This window comes from Pygocentrus nattereri, chromosome 23 (genome assembly GCF_015220715.1).
Source record: "Pygocentrus nattereri isolate fPygNat1 chromosome 23, fPygNat1.pri, whole genome shotgun sequence".
Taxonomy (NCBI): Eukaryota; Metazoa; Chordata; class Actinopteri; order Characiformes; family Serrasalmidae; genus Pygocentrus; species Pygocentrus nattereri.
The window spans coordinates 22,621,015-22,641,050 of record NC_051233.1 but is presented as its reverse complement, the minus strand read 5'-3'; the positions used below and the strand labels follow the sequence as shown (position 1 = coordinate 22,641,050).

General features: G+C 40.3%; 1 protein-coding gene across 9 annotated transcripts in view; it reads left to right on the top strand.

Annotated features, from left to right (window-relative positions):
* The window catches only part of dab2ipb (DAB2 interacting protein b), a 250,907-nt gene that overhangs the window by 106,746 nt on the left and 124,125 nt on the right, over window positions 1-20,036 (top strand). For 4 of the 9 annotated variants that reach the window (XM_037533218.1, XM_037533222.1, XM_037533223.1 and 1 more), the window contains one exon: window positions 15,529-15,647. In XM_037533218.1, the coding sequence (XP_037389115.1) occupies window positions 15,529-15,647 (119 nt within the window). Of the gene's footprint in view, window positions 1-15,528; window positions 15,648-17,254; window positions 17,326-20,036 lie in introns of those variants that run through there. The other 5 variants (XM_037533219.1, XM_017698888.2, XM_017698896.2 and 2 more) reach the window with 2 other exon arrangements.

The window sequence follows — 20,036 nt, the reverse complement described above, 5'->3', positions numbered from 1 at the left end:
CTCTTGAGTCCAGTGGAGGCGCTTTACACCACTGCATTAAACGCTTTGCATTGCGCTTGGTGATGTAAGGCTTGGATGCAGCTGCTCAGCCATTGAAACCCATTCCATGAAGCTCTCTACGCTGTTCTTGAGCTAATCTGAAGGCCACATGAAGTTTAGAGGTCTGTAGTGTTTGACTCTGCAGAAAGTTGGCGACCTCTGCGCACTATGCGCCTCAGCATCTGCTGACCCAGCTCTGTCATTTTACGTAGCCGACCTGGCTGAGTTGCTGTCATTCTCAATTGCTTCCACTTTGTTATAATACCACTGACAGTTGGCTGTGGAATATTTAGTAGTGAGGAAATTTCACAAATGGACTTGTTGCACAGGTGGCATCCTATCATGGTACCATGCTGGAATCCACTGAGCTCCTGAAAGCGACCCATTCTTTCACAAAAGTTTGTAGAAGCAGTCTGCAGGCCTAGGTGCTTGGTTTTATACACCTGTGGCCATGGAAGTGATTGGAACACCTGAATTCAATGATTTGGAAGAGTGAGTGAATACTTTTGGAAATATAGTGTATGTACTTTTTTGATTTGCTAACAAGTCAGAACAGACTTAATACACCAGCAAAATGGTATACTGTAAAAAATAAAATTGTAAAAATTTGTGTTTTTATTCACTTGATTGTAAGGAATACTGTAATTAATCATTATTATTGGGAAACTATAAAATGAACAGGCCAATAAGGCTCATTTCCATCTGTTGTCTCTGGCCAGATGTTAAAAGACACACTTACAGTACAATTAAAAACACAGTATTAACACATCATGAATGTGTGAGAATGTTTAAAGCTTAAATAATAAGGCACATTACTGCTTTATTAATACACTATTACATTAACTTCAATTAATTCAAAATTTTAAATAAGCCCAGTGACTTTTTTAAAAACCTCTTTAAGGTTTCACTTACTGACATTTAGCAAGGTTACGATTCACCAGTCAGGGCACTATAAGTGCATAAGCAGGGCATATTTTTAGATTTCCTATGTTACTTGTGCTACTTTGTATTTTTAGTAATTTATAAGATGCTATTAAAAGGACATACTTCACACTGTGGGCTTCTGGTGAGCAGGTTTTAAGTATACTTTGAGCAAACCTCCAATCAGCTCTTTGTTTATACACAATGTAATGTGTTTTATGAAGCATGCAGATGTTCAGTGTTATATTAATTCTGACAATATGTGCTCAGAATAGTGGCATAATTTATGGTGATAATGAAAATATCACTCAGTCCAATCCTACAGTAACAAAGAGAGAGAGAGAGAGAGAGAGAGAGAGAGAGAACGAGAGAGAAAGAGAGATAGAGATCATTATCTGCTTTGAATTCAGTAGTACACAATGGTAAAAAACAATGTGAACCAATGTTTCCAACTGTGTATGTGTGTATGTGTATCTGTATGTGTGTGTGTGTGTGTGTGTTTGTTGGTGTTGGGTCAGTGCCATCGAGGCGTCCGATAGGAATGCCCGCTGATAAAGCAAAAGAGGGAAAATAGGAGAAAAGATTAGAGAAACTTTTCCGGTGGTCTGACTGAGGATCAGGGTGAGCTCATATGTGTCTTTAGAGAGAGAGAGAGAGTGTGTGTGTGTGTGTGTGTGTGTATCTCTCTCTCATTCAGTCTATATATCTGTATCTCTCTCTCCCTCTCTCTATCTCTCTATCTCTCACTCTCTATCTCTCTCTCTCTCTCTCTCTCACTGTCACTCTCTCTCTCTCTCTCTCTCTCTCTCTCTCTCTCTCTCTGTAAACTAAACCAATCATTATTGGATGAAATGTTGGTGGAAAGATACTATTGTAGAGAATGCATGCACTGTTCAGGGCTGTGTTATCTGGGCTGTTTGTTCGTGCTGGTGAAGACAAAAGCAGGCCGCTGGGACTCTTATCAGTTTGTGCCCAACAGAGGAAGGCGTCGGGCTGCATTTGATTATGCAAATCAAGGAAGAACAAAGGTAGACATGAGCTCACCTGAATAAAGCCCTGTTCATGACACACACATACACACACACACAGTCATTTATGAACATCAGATATCAGCCACAAAATACAGTACCATTTAAAGGTCAGAGAGCACTCCTCATTTATTTAATTTCCAGTGAAAAGGCCATTAAGCACACATTATTAGTTTTTTTTTCAGTGTCAGGAAAAAATCTTTAATCACAATTATGTCCACTGATATTAATATAGGGGTTTGAGCTGTTTGGGTAGTGATAATGAGGGGATGTCATCAAGTAGTGTTACAGTGGGTCAGATGGGGATGCTGAAGCCCAGGATCTCAGACAACTTGCCCATGACTTCAGACCAGAAGTTATGGATATAAGGCCAAAGCCAGACGATGTAGTAATTGTCTGTTGAGGCTGGGCAATGTGAACATGTTTTCCTGTGACTGAATCCCCTACAATGCACTTCATGGGTTATATAAAGTGGGTTCCATGAAGGGTTTTATATTGTATCAACTGAAGTTTTGAATTTCTGGTCATAAAGTGTCACTACATAAATTTTGCCAGTTGAGCTCACATGAAAGTTCTATATCTACAGTCCATCTTTCAGTTGAAAGTGCCATTGTTCTGTCTTATGATGGCTTTTATGACCATACTAAATCCACAGGCATTAATATGGGGTTGGTCCCCCTTTTCAGCTATAACAACTTCCACTCTTCTATGAAGCTTTCTACAAGATTTTGAAGTGATGTTGGATGAGAGGACCTGGGTTGCAATCTTCAATCTAGTTCATCCTGTTTGATGGGGTTGAGGTCAAGGCTCTGTGAGGGCCAGTCAAGTTCTTCCATACCAAACTCATGGACCTTGCTTTGTGCACTGGGGCTCAGTCACACCAGAATAGAAATGGGTCTTTTCCTCAGACTGTTCCCACAAATTTGGAAGCATATAATTATATAAATTGTCTTAGTATTCTGAAGCATTAAGATTTCCCTTCACTGGAACTGAGGGGCATAAGCCAACCCCTGAAAACAACCGCATAGCATCATCCCTCCTCCACCAAACTTTATACCTGGCACAATGCAGTCAGGCAGGGAATGTTCTTCTGGCATTTGCCAAACCCAAACTTGCCCATCAGACTTCCAGAAAGAAAAAAGTCCAGTGCTTTACATTACTCCCCCCATTTGGCATTGTGCATTTCGATCTTAAGCTGTGTGCAGCTGCTTGGCCATTTGGAACTCATTAGTGAGTGATTCAACAGAGAAGAGGCACTGCTGTGAGTTTGCGTGGTCTTCCACTTCGTGGCTAAGCTGTTGTTGCTCCTAGGTGCTTCTCTTTCACAATAAGGGCAGATTGAGCAGAACAGAAATTTCACAAACTGACTTGTGGCACAGGTGGCATCCTATGACAGTGCCACATTTAAAGTCACTGACCCCTTCTATTGCCAGTGTTTGTCTGTCAAGAGTACAAAGCTATGTGCTTCAATTTTGTACACCTGTTAGCAATGGGAGTGGCTGAAAAACCTCAACTCAATAACAAGAAGGGGTATCCCAATACTTATGTGTATATGGTGTATTTGTGACAACTTTTCTGTATCTGCTGCATAGATTTGAGTAGAGGAACAGAAGGAAAAATCAGACAATAGATCAAAATAAATTAATAAAATATGATGATGTCATAAAAGGCTGACATCCAATCAGCTACTTGCTGGGTGCTGTGCAGTTTACACAGGTACTGTACACTGTCTTTTGTTTACAGGTTCTGTATAATCAGTCTAGATTTGTCTTTTTATGTGTGCAGTTGTTTGGTGCTGTAGGAGTGCTGGTACCCATCACATACTCAGAAAAGCATATCATGATTTATCATGACAGTGATAACATATCGCCCCCCTATATAGAGAGGAACGGAGAGGAATCATATTATCTGACGCTGAATCTCACTATAGTGACCCATAAACAGCACTGGCTGGTCACATGCTTGAAGAGTGCTTATGATGTTTTTCCCAGCATACACGATTCTCTGATTCAAACTCCTGTAAATAGAGCGTCACTCTGTGTCGGGAAAGGAGGAAGTGTTGTATATGGGAAGCGTCTGGCCTGAGCTGGCTGTGTGCCCTAGCTGTTACATTTTACCCATAAAGCTTGGAAACTGCAGAACCTAGCAGCTCAAAGTCCTGTGATATGTCTGTGGGTCACATGAGAAACCATGTCACTTCTACACAGTTGTTCTGTGCATTTGGCCCATAGACAGAGGAAGTTTCTACATGTGTTAGATGAGCTGAGAGGATCAGTAAATATGGATCACAATAGGCCGGGAGCTTAGCCTTCTGAGAAAGTCAAAACAAAGAGGGAGGCATAGGAAAGAGGAGGAAAGATCAAAGGAGGAGGACAGAGCAGGAAAGAATGAGGAACTTCAGGGGGAAAAGCAGAGAATGATTAATAGCTAACAGTATAACTGCTTAGCTTGAGTGAAGACATATTAGAATGTGTGACTAGGACTGCACACAGTTCAGTTTGTTTATACAGTTATTATTATCATGATATTGGCCAAATATTTCGCCCTTGACTTTCCAGTGCATTTTCAATATATCACCATCTCTCAACTGCTGTATGTACACACTTACAAATGTTGGTTCTTCCAGGGTTCTTTAGTAAAGAAAATGGTCCTTTCTAGAACCATGAACACTCAAAGAACCCTTTGCAGGATACATTTAATCTGCAACAAAAAACTATCAGACACTAAAAAGTTGCAAAGCTGAAGTCGAAGTTTCTCATTCGCCAGCTCTTCGTTTTAATTCTCCCGTTCTGTCTGAAATGGTGCAGCAGTTACATTCTGGCAGCTCAGACACCATTTAAGGTGGAACAGGGAAAATTCGAACAAGAAGCTGGTGAATGAGAAGCTGACATTAGCCTCAGGAAAACAACTGAATGTTGAGAAACATTTTACAAGAAACTACTCTACTTTTGCAGAAAAGTTTCCTGCTGGAGATGTGAGAAAAGCAGTTATAGCTGAGCTAAAACTCAAAACAGGACAAAGTGTGCGTTTTCATTTATATCTTTTCACACATTAGCCCACCCTGAGACATATTTACAGCAGAAAATGTTATGTCTCCCAAGGTGATTTTTATTGAAAGGACAAAATGGCTCTTCTTAATATTTGGGTTTCCAACCCCTGACCTAAACCCTTAAGGGTTAACCATTAATGTTACATGTAAAACTTTCCACAGCAAATCATTCGGATGTGTTTGAAGTCTGATGCTACACACGTGTTTCATTTTAATTGAAGTATTACTAACTACTTGATGCTGTTCAATATGCCCATTTGCTTTCCGACAGATTCTTTCGGCATCTGACAGGAAGCCACAAAGTTTGCACATCTGTATGCACATCTGTGTACCCGCTTTCTTGGCTGAGGTGTTAGGCTAGTAAATTAGATGTTATTTGACCAAATGTGCTCTTCTGCTGTGATGCACCCCAAACTATCTGCAGCAATATAAATAATAATTTTTCACAAATTTAAATGAAGTCAGAAAGAGAAAACAGTAACTAGTGCAATTTGAAATACAACTTAATCAGCACATTTTTGTTTAGTTTTATTTTTGAAGCAAGATACCTAAAGAGGTAGTCAAATTTGTGCAGCAAATCATACGCAATGAGTACAATTAAAAACCATTTAAAAATAAGAAGAGTCAACTGCATTATGCTAAACTCATTACTGGAATAGTTTTGTTATAAACGTGAACTTGATGACTTGCACTTCCTGTTATCCCACACTAATGACCTGATCTGGAACTTGTCTGCTGACTCACAAGCATGTTTTTATAGCTGGCTTTACTTTTTAGGCCCCTGACTGTAGAGAGTGAAACACGTGTGCATTCATTTATACTCACGCTCAGTGACAGGCAGAATTTATAAAATATGGTGACATAAATTCCTGAATTCCCAGTTCAACTCAATTCAACGTTGCTGTGAGAGGACGCAGAGTAAACTCTTATGGGTATCACAATTATTATCAGCACTTCTAGAGCACGGAACACCTGCATTTCTCCAGGGATGTACACTGTAAAAGTTGTTCACTGTAAAAAATGATGTGGTAATAAGTAACTGAACTATTTTAATATTTATATTCAAATAAACACTTTGATTTGAAACAATGGTCCATTCGAGTTACTTTGACATTTTAAACAAGTGAGTAAAATAAAAGAAGTGAGTAAACTGTAAAAAATGGTAGGTACAAAATATAAATGTGAATAAAGGGCATTTCAAATTCCAAAAGGTACATACACATTGCATTAACATGAGGCAAACCCCTGCATGTATTATAATAAAGTCTATAAAGCAATTATAGACAGCCTGGGGTAAAAAAGCAACAGCAACCAGTGTACTGTACAGAAACCACATAGCAACAATTAGCTGATAGGATGTCAGCCTATTACATATAAACAGCTGTTTTATTTCCCCTCTTCCTTTCTTCCTCATTTATTTTTGGCAAATACTTAAGTTAATGTGTCGCTTTTCACCACCTTTTTGAAATGTTTACCTGGTGCATTTTGGCTGTTCCAACTTGTTCACAAACCTCAGAAAAAAAGTGTCATATGTGATATGTATCATGAAAATGTTTACAAGTATTGTGATATTGGGGCAGTTGTGGGCTGGAGGTTAGGGAACCAGCCCTGTGACCGGAAGGTCACCAGTTTGATCCCCTCAGCTGACAGTACCTGACTGAAGTGCCTTTGAGCAAGACACCTAACCCCCAATTTCTCCCCGGGTGCTGTGGATAGGGCTGCCCACCACTCTGGGCAAGTGTGCTCACTGCCCCCTAGTGTGTGTGTGTTCACTAGTGCACATGCATGTGGGTGTTTCACTACACAGATGGGTTAAATGCAGAGGTCTTATTGCTCTGTGTGCAAAACACAGCAGGCTAATGGTTTTGAATGGAATTGGTGCTATATCATCCACCCTTAACTCTGTTAAACTGTAGCCTAAATGGTCAAACAATAAAGAAGCTCTTTATGTCCAGCCAAAAGTTCCACAGTGTGTAATTAAGGGAAACACACTTTTACAATCTTCAAAACACCCCCCACCTCACCAAACAAAAGAGCCTGAACTCTGCAGTGGATGGTTGGTGAACTGGGCTCTATTGTTGTGGGTTCATTGTGGTTTAGGAATGTTCTACACCGGAAAACCGGGAAGCACTATGATGTTCCAGCCCAAAACTCAGGAAGTGTGTTTTCTGACCCTGTGAATGTGTGTGTTTTTGTTTGTGAGAGTGTGTGATATGAGCCTGAACTTTGCTCTGCACACACAAAAAAATGAAATGACTCTTCTGCTGTTTTGTTCACTTTTATTTGATTGATGTTACTCAAAGGGAATTCCATTCATATTTTAATATTTCTGTGCTTTTAAATGGATAAAATGTACACAGAAATTCTGCATTTTGAAAAATGGGTAGAATTCCCATGCAGAAAAATACATGCAACTGTGTGAAACTGAGTCAGTTGTTTCAGTGAACTACAACAAATTGCCAGGTTTTCTTGAGGAATGTTTGGTCAGTGCAAAAACTCAAGATCTATCCCAGCACCATCTCTTTGCTTATTGCTTTATCCGTTTTACACATCTTTGTCATTTTAATATGTAAATAAAGTAATTCAGAGAGGCTTGACCTCAAATGCTTTGTTCCAGAGAAACTTAGAGTCAGTGTTGTCCACAGTGGTGGTGATAGGAACAGATAGGAACAAACTGCATGATGACTGAGACATTGGGTGCATGCAGTCAGTAATCTGATCATAATTGAATTTCTGCAGTTATCCGATTATTCAAATGATGATGTAAAAACCATACTCCGATCTAGAAATCAGGTTAAGAAATCTGATAAAGAGAGCTGGATTTTAGCTCAGTAATCAGATTTCTCAGTGCATTTAAACTCTTACTCTGATTTCGTTGAATTCTCAGTCTGCGCATGTGCAGAACAAACTTCTTTTGTTTTGCCGCCACTTTTGGAGCGACACTGAAACCAACTACATTCTCGACAAAATGAAGGACTTAAATATTTTGCATCTTCTAGCTGACGTATGTTCATTTTTTCAGGTAAAGTGGCAGAATGTTTTAAAAAAGGTTGCAGCATGAAGTTTATGTCACGTTTTCTTCTGTAGACCCGGAGTTTTCACATTATCTAATTACTCAAGTGCGTATAAAGGTGCTGATCAGATGACTGACAAAATCTGTTTTTCTGCAGTTATGAGATTATTAAGTGCATGTCATAAACATAAACAAAACTCAGACCATATGTATAGCTTCAGTAGTGGCTCTGAATGACTTTGATTGCAACTCAACAACTGAATTTTCCTGAATGTTGCTGGAATTCCCCTTTAAAGGGGAATTCAACCGGTTTTACAAGATTTCTACACAATTAAATCATTGAGATGTAACCGCCATGTTGAAAGAGTATTCAAAATGTGGAAAACGAGGCTAAAAGTGAGTTGTCACTCTTCTTGTTGTTTCTCCTACAGTGTAATGTTGATTTTGCATTTGAAATCTAAATATCAAGCTTATCTTCATTGCTTGGGTTCACTGAGAACGTATTACTCAATCTAGTATCTTGGAACCACTTAAAATAACATTCTTATGTTCAAGGTTTTCTCTTTCTTTGTCTTTTTGTGTGATTTTAGTGTGATTTTAGTGTGATTTAGTGTTCAATGCAGTAAGATCAGCAAAAAAATCTTTTCATTTTTCCTCTAAAAAAAGATGTCCACTCTTGTCCACTTCTCACTTGTGAGTGGGAGAGAGAGAGAAAGACAAGGAGAGAGAGAGAGAGAGAGAGAATGTGGAAGCAATTTTTGAAAACCTGTCTGGCATTAGTTCAAGGCTGAGATTGCAAATATGTGCAGAGCTGTGAGTGGATGTTTGAAGAACAGATGCTACTACAGATGTTGGTTTTGTGCTCATGTTTACCTCTTATTTTTGCCATGGCAACCTTATGAAATACATACAATTTGCTTTTAATTGTAGACCATGTATTATTAAGTGAGACTACTAAGTACTTTACTTGATGTTATACTTACTGCTTGTAAAGTCTTAACACACAGGATTCATCACAAGGACCTCTTTTAACCTTTTGCACCCATAATAATTCTAAAATCAAAAGGGCAGTCAAAGCACAAAACACCAGGACGACATTCTTATAATGAAATACCTATTTCCACTCACAAGATCTACATACCAAGGCTTACAAGGCTATTCAGCAGACGTATACAGGGAATAGTGTCTTGTCCATACATTCAAGCCACTTTTTTACACTCATTGCCCATTTTATCAGCTTCGCTGACCATATAGGAGCGCCTTTTTAGCCTCCTTCACCCTGTTCATTAATGGTCAGAGCCCCCACAGGACCACCACAGAGCAGTATTATTTGGATGGATCATTCTCAACGCTGCAGTGTCACTGACATGGTGGTGTATCAGTGTTTGTTGCGCTGGTATGAGTGGATCAGACACAGCAGAGCTGCTATAAGTTTTGAACACCTCAGTGTCACTACTGGACTGAGAATAGTACACCAATCAAAAATATCCAGCCAACAGTGTCCTGTGGGAAACATCCTGATGACCAGCACAAACTGCGTGCAGCAGATGAGCTATTGCCTCTGACTTTACATCTACAAGGTGGACAAACAGGGTAAGTGTGTCTAATAGAGTGGACAGTGAGTGGGCAAAGTGCCACACCAGGTCACTGTCATTGCAGTGCTGAGAATGATCCACCACCCAAATAATACCTGCTCTGTGGTGGTCCTAACAAAGTATGCAGGGCAACAGCTGGTGAGAGCAGAAAGAAAATAAAGTGTAAAATAAATATCGTAAGAATGAACCATACGGACGGACATAGAGCGGGTTTTCTCTGACGTGAGTGAGGATTAGGAAAAGAAAACCCATGTCTTACTGCCACAATCTGTGACATGAGTGTCATTAAATGAGAATCTTATGACACTCATATGACTTACTGGGCCATTCCTTCATTCTTACAATCTATTTTAACACTGTTGTCTGCTCTTACAGACTTGGTTTGGGTCTTGGACTCGGCAATGAGGAGTATCGCAGCTGCCTTGATATCTCAGAACTGGGTCTTGAACTAGGATCTTGAAGAATGGAGTCTTGTATAAAGCTCCTGTGTGTGTGTGTGTGTGTGTGTGTGTGTGTGTGTGTGTGTGTGTGTGTGTGTGTCTGTGTGTGTGTGTGTGTGTGTGTGTGTTTGTGTGTGTGTGTGTGTGTGTGTGTGTGTGTGTGTGTGTGTGTGTGTGTGTGTGGGCTGACAGGTGGCATTGTTTCCTCAAGCCAGAAAGCCAAGCATTTGGAATTCTCCTCGCGCCTGAGATTTAGTTGCCATGGGAACGACAGGGCCAGGAGATGCACTTTCTGACCAGGGGGATGGTACCTGTCAATCAAAATGTCACTGATGACAATGTAAGTTTAATAGAAACCTATGTTCAGGCTGCAAGAGGGCAAAGTGAACGTGTTTCCATGAGGGAAAAATGAATAAGTGGACCGGCCTTGCTGTAATGTTGCAAATGCCGTTTTGTGTGTGTGTGTGTGTGTGTGTGTGTGTGTGTGTGCAGGGCTGTATGTAAACCTTTTGAACAGGTAGCAAGCATAAAGTACTAGCCTTATAAAATTAATAAATTGTCATTTTAACTCTGGAAATAAATAAGCATCTCTTTAGTTCAGTGTTCATTTTGTAACGTATTAATTTTCTCCACAGTAATTCTGATTCCCCATATTGGGGTGCTGTTGCCACTTAAGTAGTGTTTTTCTGTATCTTCGAGCGTGAGGAAACCCACACCAGCAGAAGAATAGCCTGAGCTATACATATACAAACACAAACTGTAAAGTCTTAAACCGTTGCTGACTTCAAATATGACATTAAAGGTGTAGTATACTATTCTGGAGAACAGTTGTTAATATTTTAGCTTAACAGCAAAACACATACACCCATTTCTTCAGTGTTCCTTCAGAAGCTCCACCCTCCAAATGAATGGACGCGCATTGCTAAGATGAACAACATTGGGCTGCCGAACTGGGCTTTTTAGATTCTGGTGGCCATAAAACCCTTCATAAACGAATGGACAAATACGATGATACAATGTTAGAACTCACAATGGCACAAGAAGTAAACATTAACTAACTAAGTAACTTTAGCTAGGTTGTGGGTTAGCAGTCTGTTGCTACAGTTGGTGATGTGAAGGTAACTTATTGCTGCCACAAACATTAGTAAACAGGCCAAAACAATACTGACCTATTGGTTCTGTTTAACAGCAAAAATGAGGTAGTGCTGCCCATCTGTCAAGCAGCAACAGAGCAACCATCTCATACCTTTTCATGTCTTTCAAATTTTGATGAAGCTAAAGTCTGCTTCTTTTTTAGCTTTTTGCTCAAATTTTCCTGTTCCACCTTAAATAATGTAGCAGATACATTCTGGCACTGAAGATTCTTTTTTGAATTTTTCTGGTCCACCTTAAATAGTTTAGCAGATACATATTGGCACCTCACGTTCATGTTTGAATAAATGGTATATTTTGCCTTTAAGCTCCAAACTAAACTGAACTTTTGGGCGTTATGTGAGGCACATTGTTTACTAGAGTGATTGTTCAAGCTACCTGATGGACCACATATAGACTTTAACCTGCACTGCATCTTGGACAACTGTGCTTGAGGAGATGGTTTGGGCACTGGGGAAAAGTTTGATATTGCACACTGAAAGTAATAAGAATAGTTCACAAATAATTGACTGTAGTCTTATTTGTATGGGATTAAATTCACATTAGGTCCTGGAGAAATTTCTTTGTAATTTTGTTTCCAGCCTTTATTTGGGCTGTTTGTTAGAACTTCATCTCTACACTATATCAGCTATAACATTAAAACCAACTCCTTGTTTCTACGCTCATTGTCCATTTTATCAGCTCCACTTACTGTACAGGTGCACTTTGTACTTCCACAGTTACAGACTGTAGTCCATCTGTTCCTCTGCATTGTTAACCCCCTTTTACCCTGTTTTTCAACTGTCAGGCCCCCCACAGGACCACAACAGAATGGATACTATTTGAGAGGTGGATCATTCTCGGTACTGCAGTAACACTGACGTGGAGGTGGTGTGTTAATGCTTCTTGCGCTGGTGCGAGTGGATCAGACACAGCAGACTGCTGGAGTTTTTAACACTGTGTCCACTCACTGTCCATGATATTAGACAATTCGAGTCAGTTGGTCCACCTTATAGATGTAAAGTAGCTCCTCTGTTGCTGCACGGTTTGTATTTGTCATACTCTAGTCCTTCATCAGTGGTCACAGGATGCTGTTAGCAGGATATTTTTAGTTGGTGGATTATTCTTAGTCCAGCAGTGACACTGAGGTGTTTAAAAACTCCAGCAGTGTTGCTGAAGGTATTTGGTTACTAATGGCGCCCCTTAATAGCCGTTCATTGCCAAAATACTTTCTACTTAATAAAGAACAGAAAAGCCACTGGCTAAACACATCTTTATAAAAGCCACTGGGCAGTAGCTGAACTTTATGATTTTCAATACATGACAATATCACACAAATCTAAAACTACAACCATTATGTCCTCACAGTACAGGTCTTAGGATGAGATAGACATGAGAGAATGCCTTACCAACGCTGTTTAGCCCCACTTTTAAACACAGCCTTGTATATAGTAGCTGTAACTGACAGATAACAGTACCAAGTATAGGTAATATGCCATTAGGTCAGCAGGAATGGGTTTCATTTTGCACCACAACTTCTTGTAGGTGTCAGATGGAGATAAAAGTGCTATGTTTAGGTGTGCTCTGTGGTTTGACACATATAGCATAAGGGCTATAAGGCTGTGCATATGGGTGAATGTGAACTCTATGACTGGCCTGTCTCTATGTGTGCTGGATAGCGTGCCTCTAAAGTCTCACATTCCATAGACACACACTCCATACTCAGCACACAAACAGAGGACATGCTCAGATCTGCCTCCTCAGTGGAGAGAAGACTGGAACTAGACCCTTTGCGCTGCCATATATATATATATATATACAGTGCATCCGGAAAGTATTCACAGCGCTTCACTTTTTCCACATTTTGTTATGTTACAGCCTTATTCCAAATTGAATTAAATTAATCTTTTTCCTCTAAATTCTACACAAAATACCCCATTGTGACCATGTGAAAAACGTTTTCTCGAGAGTTTTGAAAATTTATTAAAATTAAAAAACAAAGAAATCATATTTACATAAGTATTCACAGCCTTTGCTTAATACTTTGTAGAACCACCTTTGGCAGCAACTACAGCCTCAAGTCTTTTTGAATATGATGCCACAAGCTTGGCACACCTATCTTTAGGCAGTTTTGCCCATTCTTCTTTGCAGTACCTCTGAAGCTCCATCAGGTTGGATGGGAGACGTCTGTGCACAGCCATTTTCAGATCTCTCCAGAGATGTTCAATCGGATTCAAGTCTGGGCTCTGGCTGGGCCACTCCAGGACATTCACAGAGTGGTCCTGAAGCCACTGCTTTGAGATCTTGGCTGTGTGCTTCGGATCGTTGTCCTGCTGAAAAATGAACCGTCGCCCCAGTCTGAGGTCAAGAGCGCTCTGGAGCAGGTTTTTATCCAGGATGTCTCTGTACATTGCGGCATTCATCTTTCCCTCTATCCTGACTAGTCTGCCAGTTCCTGCTGCTGAGAAACATCCCCATAGCATGATGCTGCCACCACCATGCTTGACTGTAGGGATGGTATTGGCCTCGTGATGAGCAGTGCCTGGTTTCCTCCAAACATGACGCCTGGCATTCACACCAAAGAGTTCAATCTTTGTCTCATCAGACCAGAGAATTTTGTTTCTCATGGTCTGAGAGTCCTTCAGGTGCCTTTTTGCAAATTCCAGACGGGCTGCCTTGTGCCTTTTACTAAGGAGTGGCTTTCGCCTGGCCACTCTGCCATACAGGCCTGATTGGTGGATTGCTGCAGAGATGGTTGTCCTTCTGCAAGGTTCTCCTCTCTCCACGGAGGAACGCTGGAGCTCTGACAGAGTGATCATTGGGTTCTTGGTCACCTCCCTGACCAAGGCCCTTCTCCCCCGATCGCTCAATTTAGACGGCCGGCCAGCTCTAGGAAGAGTCCTGGTGGTTCCGAACTTCTTCCATTTACGAATGATGGAGGCCACTGTGCTCATTGGGACCTTCAACGCAGCAGTAATTTTTCTGTATCCTTCCCCAGATTTGTGCCTCGAGACAATTTTGTCTCGGAGGTCTACAGACAATTCCTTTGACTTCATGCTTGGTGTTTGCGCTCTGACATGCAGTCAACTGTGGGACCTTATATAGACAGGTGTGTGCCTTTCCAAATCATGTCCAATCAACCACAGGTGGACTCCATTTAAGCTGTAGAAACATCTCAAGGATGATCAGTGGAAACAGGATGCACCTGAGCTCAATTTTGAGCTTCATGGCAAAGGCTGTGAATACTTATGTAAATATGATTTCTTTGTTTTTTAATTTTAATAAATTTTCAAAACTCTCGAGAAAACGTTTTTCACATGGTCACAATGGGGTATTTTGTGTAGAATTTTGAGGAAAAAGATTAATATAATTAAATTTGGAATAAGGCTGTAACAAAACAAAATGTGGAAAAAGTGAAGCGCTGTGAATACTTTCCGGATGCACTGTATATATATATATATATATATATATTTTTTTTTTCCACTTTACATTAATCAGTGATATAGTGCCACCACATATACCCTGTTCCCACTTTACAATAGCTGTGGCATCACCAGGGTTTGAACCCACATTCTCCTGATAATGAAGCACATACTTGTCGGACCTCTGACATTGCTTAAAGGTCTGTTTCCGTAAATATGGAATCCAATGTGAAAAAAGCTGTGTTGTTTTCACTTTAAACATAACATGTTTTATGTGACATTAATGCAGATTGTGTTGATAGAGCTAAAATGAACATTTTAAACCATATTTTTCAAATTCATATAAAAACAAAAAATGTGACACAGGTCAGCTTCTTTAAGTTGCTTTTTATAGTGAAGTTGATTCTGTCTCAACTTGTACTGAAGCCCAGCTTCAGTGGGTTCTAGAGGACGAGCTTCCACAAACACTTTCAGGCAGACTATCCTGTCTATCAGATGCAGCTCACATTACATAAGAAGTCTGTACCAGAGTGCAGTGAGTAGACAGTTCACAGTTTTTAATCTGGTAAAAATGCTGATTAAAACGCAGTGTTATGATGAAATTTTAGGGGGAGATGTGCTTCTTCTGAAGTTAATAACAACAAAAATATATAACATATAATAATAATAACAATCACAATAACCTTTAGTGATAATGTGGCCTCTTGCTGCATATTTTGCTTAAGAGTGGACAATTTGCCAAGGAGAATCATTTTTGGGAATGTTAGGTGTTCAGACTTTCTGTTGCTGTTTTCTGTTTTGAAATGTTCTTGTACTGATATGAATTCCAATCTCTCTCTCTCTCTCTCTCTCTCTCTCTCTCTCTCTCTCTCTCTCTCTCTCTCTCTCAGATTCTCCTCCTGAGAGAACTGGACGGAGGCGCAGCATGCCAGGATCCGCCCCTGACAAAGCCCCACCCACAATGGAGCCCACAGCTGCTGCCACACCCTTCAGAGTCACAGTAAGCGCTGTCAGTCTGTCTCTATTCAGTCACTGAATTGTATGCAAATAGTCTCCATAAAATCAACAAGTAGGTTCAAATAAAAAAACTAACAGCAAAGCAAATTAGCTCACATGTGTACGGTGTAGCACCAGTCTTACTGGGTGAACTGTCAACATTCATAGTATTCGGGAATAAAAGCATAGGTGTCATTTACACAGAGGGCATGTCCATCACTATAAGACCAGACAAAGGATTGTCTTTGGTCATTCAGCCATTGGCCATTTACATGACCAACAATACAGGAATAATGGTGCTTTTTTTAATGTCTGGCTCATCTATATCAGCATTTTTTGCCTTATTTTTACATATTCAGTATGTTATTTATGTAGTATTCAAATGCAAACTGAACACCTTTTTTGTTTGATTCTTAGTGAAATTTTATGTTTTGAACCAACAACTGCTCAGAATTTCAAGTCCCACTCTATGCTAAGCGTCTCTAATAAGACTGTAATTACATACAGTATTAGCAATACATACAACAATGATGTAACTACTGTTGATGTATTCAGTTACAGATTCCAGAAGTGCAGCTGATGTAAATATTCATGGGTATGACTTTCATGTACTAAAGCCAAGCCAGGACTTTGGTCAGGTTATCATGTCATGACACATTACACTGTTACGGCCAGCTGTGTTAGGAAAGTTGTCATTTTCTGGGCAGATGTAGTGTACCTAATCTCATAATGTAGGCAATTTCACACTTCTTACAATCATAAAGATCTTGTCAGGAAAGCAGAAGCTCCTACAAATGTAATTTCCGCCCACTGCTTACACATTTATAATTACATACACGAAAATACGCTGTTACACCTTTCAAGATACAATTGTGTAATTAATAAATGTAATTAATGAGTGCATACTGCAGTTGATACATGTGTACTTACAAAAGCTGTATTACTGTAAGTCATTTGTAACAGGAAATGCATCACCAGTAGTTACATAGTTGTGCTTGCAATTATATTAATGCATAACTAAACAGTTTTGTTGAACTGAATTTCTGATCTTGCCATTGAAAATGTCATAGTTGGCTCAAAGACTTGAAAGCTTCACAGCCCAGCAACAGTAATCAAGGGGGCTTGGTTTAAAGAAAAGTCCCTTCAATGCACAAGTAGCACCATTGTGACCGTTGACTGGCATTATATGTTACACAGGACCTTTCCTCCCTGGCACTCATCCTTATTCCAGGCACTTGAAAAAAAATAGTTACTTCCATGTATTAGTTCAGTTTGTTCAGTTCAATTCAGTTGTATTTGTACAGCACTTTGTATAACATCTTTTGTCTCAAAGTAGCTCTGCAGAAGGACTTCAAGCCACAGTTGAGCAAACTAAGCACAATGGTGGCCAGAAAAATAAACACCCTAAGAACAAGAGGAAGAAACCTTGAGAGGAACTAAGACTCAAAAAGGGAACTTATTCTCTTCTGGAAAGCAAAACATTGAACAACATGAATAAAGAATGCAGACCCGATGAACGAATGTAAAATAGTTAATATTGAGTAAGGAAAGGAGTCTGTCACAGGCAAGAAATATTTAAATGAATAATTGAAAACCAAGGACTACTTTTCAAAGGCAGTCAGAACGTCAATGAGAAGTGCATGAAACCCAGAAACTTCTGTTGGAAGACTTATGGACAACCCCAGTACTAGGTCAGTTGATCCAGCACACTGTCTTCTATTACTTCTATAACCTAAGAATAGCTCAGCCAGTTTGCACTGAAGTCCCTGTAGTTCCTGAATAAGCCTTAGTATTTAATAAGAGCGAGTACAGATACTTCTACTTTCTCAGTTCTTCTGTCTTTGTGTATTTGCCACACTTGAAAGGTTCAGATCATCAATCTTCTTTTAATATTAGACAAGGATCACCCAGCACAAAATGCTGTTTGTAAATGATGATTTCATTTACTGAAGGATAATTGTTGTTCAGCCCTGTGTGAAAAAGTCATTGCCCCCTAAGCTGCTAAATCAAGCAGATAACAAAATTCAGCTGACTATTGGGTTCAGTTTTATTAGCCACACCTAGACCTGTTGAATCTAATAATCACTTAAATAGAACCTGCCTGGCAATATGAAGCAGGTTAAAAGGTCTCAAAAAGCAGGAGAAATGGAGATTCAAATACAGATGTGTAACATTCAAGTCACTGAAATTGCCAGTCTGGAAAAATGGTATCTATGGGAGAGCTGCAAGGTGCAAACCAATGCTGAACAAAAGGAACATAAAAGTTTAGAAGACACTGCAGTCCATCATAACATCATACCAGCTGTGCATGCATGGTGGTGTTAGTGTGATGGTCTGGGGCTACTTTGCTTCTGCAGGATCGTCACAATGAACTGAACCATGAAATTTGCACTCCAGAAAATCCTGAAAGAGAATATCTGTCCATCAGTTTGTGACCTAAAGCTCAAGCACAGATGGGTTCTGCAGCAGGACAATGATCCAAAGCACACAAGCAAGTCTACCTCTGAATAACTCAAAAGAAACGACATTAAGGTTTGAGATGCTGTGGCAAGGCCTTAAATGTGGCCATTAAAACAATTCTGCAAAGAAGAGTGGGCTAGAATTTCTCCACAGGGATGTAAAAGACTCGTCACAAGTTATCGCAAATGTTGTTACTGCCAAGGGTGGCACAACCATTTATTAGATTTAGGAGGCAATTACTTTTTTGCACAAGTGATATAGGTTTTAATAAATAAATAAATAAATTTAATCAGTAAATGGAATGATCATTTAAAAGCTGCATATTGTGTTTACTCATGTTTTACTCATTAGTTGGATGATCTGACACATTTAATTGTGACAAACTTGCAAAAATAGGGGAAATCTGCTGAGGGGCAAATACACGTTCACAGCGCTGTACAGTATGCCTGCTGAGCCTGCAGCACTCTGTTAGCTTTTGGTAAGCTTTTGGAGTGAAGCAACAAATTCTTGCTTTCCTCATTATTTCTCAGAATACCCCATTATAACCAACGCAGCGGCAATGACACTACTAAAAATTTTCTTCTTCTTCTTTCGGCTGCTCCCTTCAGGGATCGCCACAGCGGATCATGTGCCTCCATCTTGCCCTATCCATTGCCTCCTCTACTTTTACACCAACCATCTCTATGTCCACCTTAACTACATTCATAAACCAAAGCAACGAAATACAGTTTGTATCCATCCAGAAGTGCTTAGCAGCAATATAAATATATATCTTACAATGTACAGTAAGTATAGTATATACAGGTTAAAAAAATATGAGGGGGTATGAACATGAAGGGGGTTATACAGGTTATAAACAAGAATGTACAGGTTATAAATATGAGGGGGTATAAAGTACTATGAACAGGTTATAAATATGAAGGGGTATAAAGTACTATGAACAGGTTATAAATATGAGGGGGTATAAAGTACTATGAACAGGTTATAAATATGAAGGGGGATAAGTATGTACTTATGAACAGGTAGAGTATTTACACTGTATATACAATAATGGGCAGTGTATACAGCAGATGTAAGTGCCGGTAAGTGGTGTTGAGTGGTGTGTAAGTCTGTGTGTTAGGGTACAGTCCATTGTTATTTGTTTAGATGTCAGGAGGCAGAGTTCAGGAGTGTGACAGCTGTTGGGAAGAAGCTGTTCCGGTACCTGGTGGTCTTAGTCCGGAGGCTCCTGTAGTGCCTCCCAGAGGGCAGGGGGGTGAAGAGTCTGTGTGCTGGGTGACTGGGATCTTTGATGATTTTCCCAGCCCTCTTCAGACACCGCTTCCTGTAGATGTCCTCTATGGCAGGAAGTGGTGCACCGATGATGCGCTGGCCAGCTTTCACCACCCTTTGCAGCGCCTTCCGGTCTGAGGCAGAGCAGCACCCGTACCATACTGTGATGCAGTTGGTCAGGATGCTCTCAATGGTGCAGCGATAGAAGTTCACCAGGATGTCTGAGGACAGGTGTTTCATCCTCAGCCTCCTCAGGAAGAAGAGGCGCTGGTGAGCCTTCTTTACCAGCTTGGAGCAGCTGGTCGTCCAGGTGAGATCCTTGGAGATGTGGACACCAAGGAACTTGAAGCTGTTCACACGTTCCACTGCCATCCCCTTGATGTGGATGGGTGGATGTGGGTCAGCATTCCTTCTGAAGTCCACAATGAGCTCCTTAGTTTTCTCAGCGTTGAGCAGAAGGTTGTTAGTGTCGCACCACTCAGCCAGACGATCCACCTCCTCCCTATAGGCTGTCTCATCATTGTTTTTGATGAGGCCAAGCACCGTGATGTCATCTGCAAACTTAATGATGGTATTGGAACCATCGACAGGCTTGCAGTCATGGGTGAAGAGGGAGTAGAGGAAGGGACTCATCACACAGCCTTGTGGTACACTGGTGTTTATGGTGATG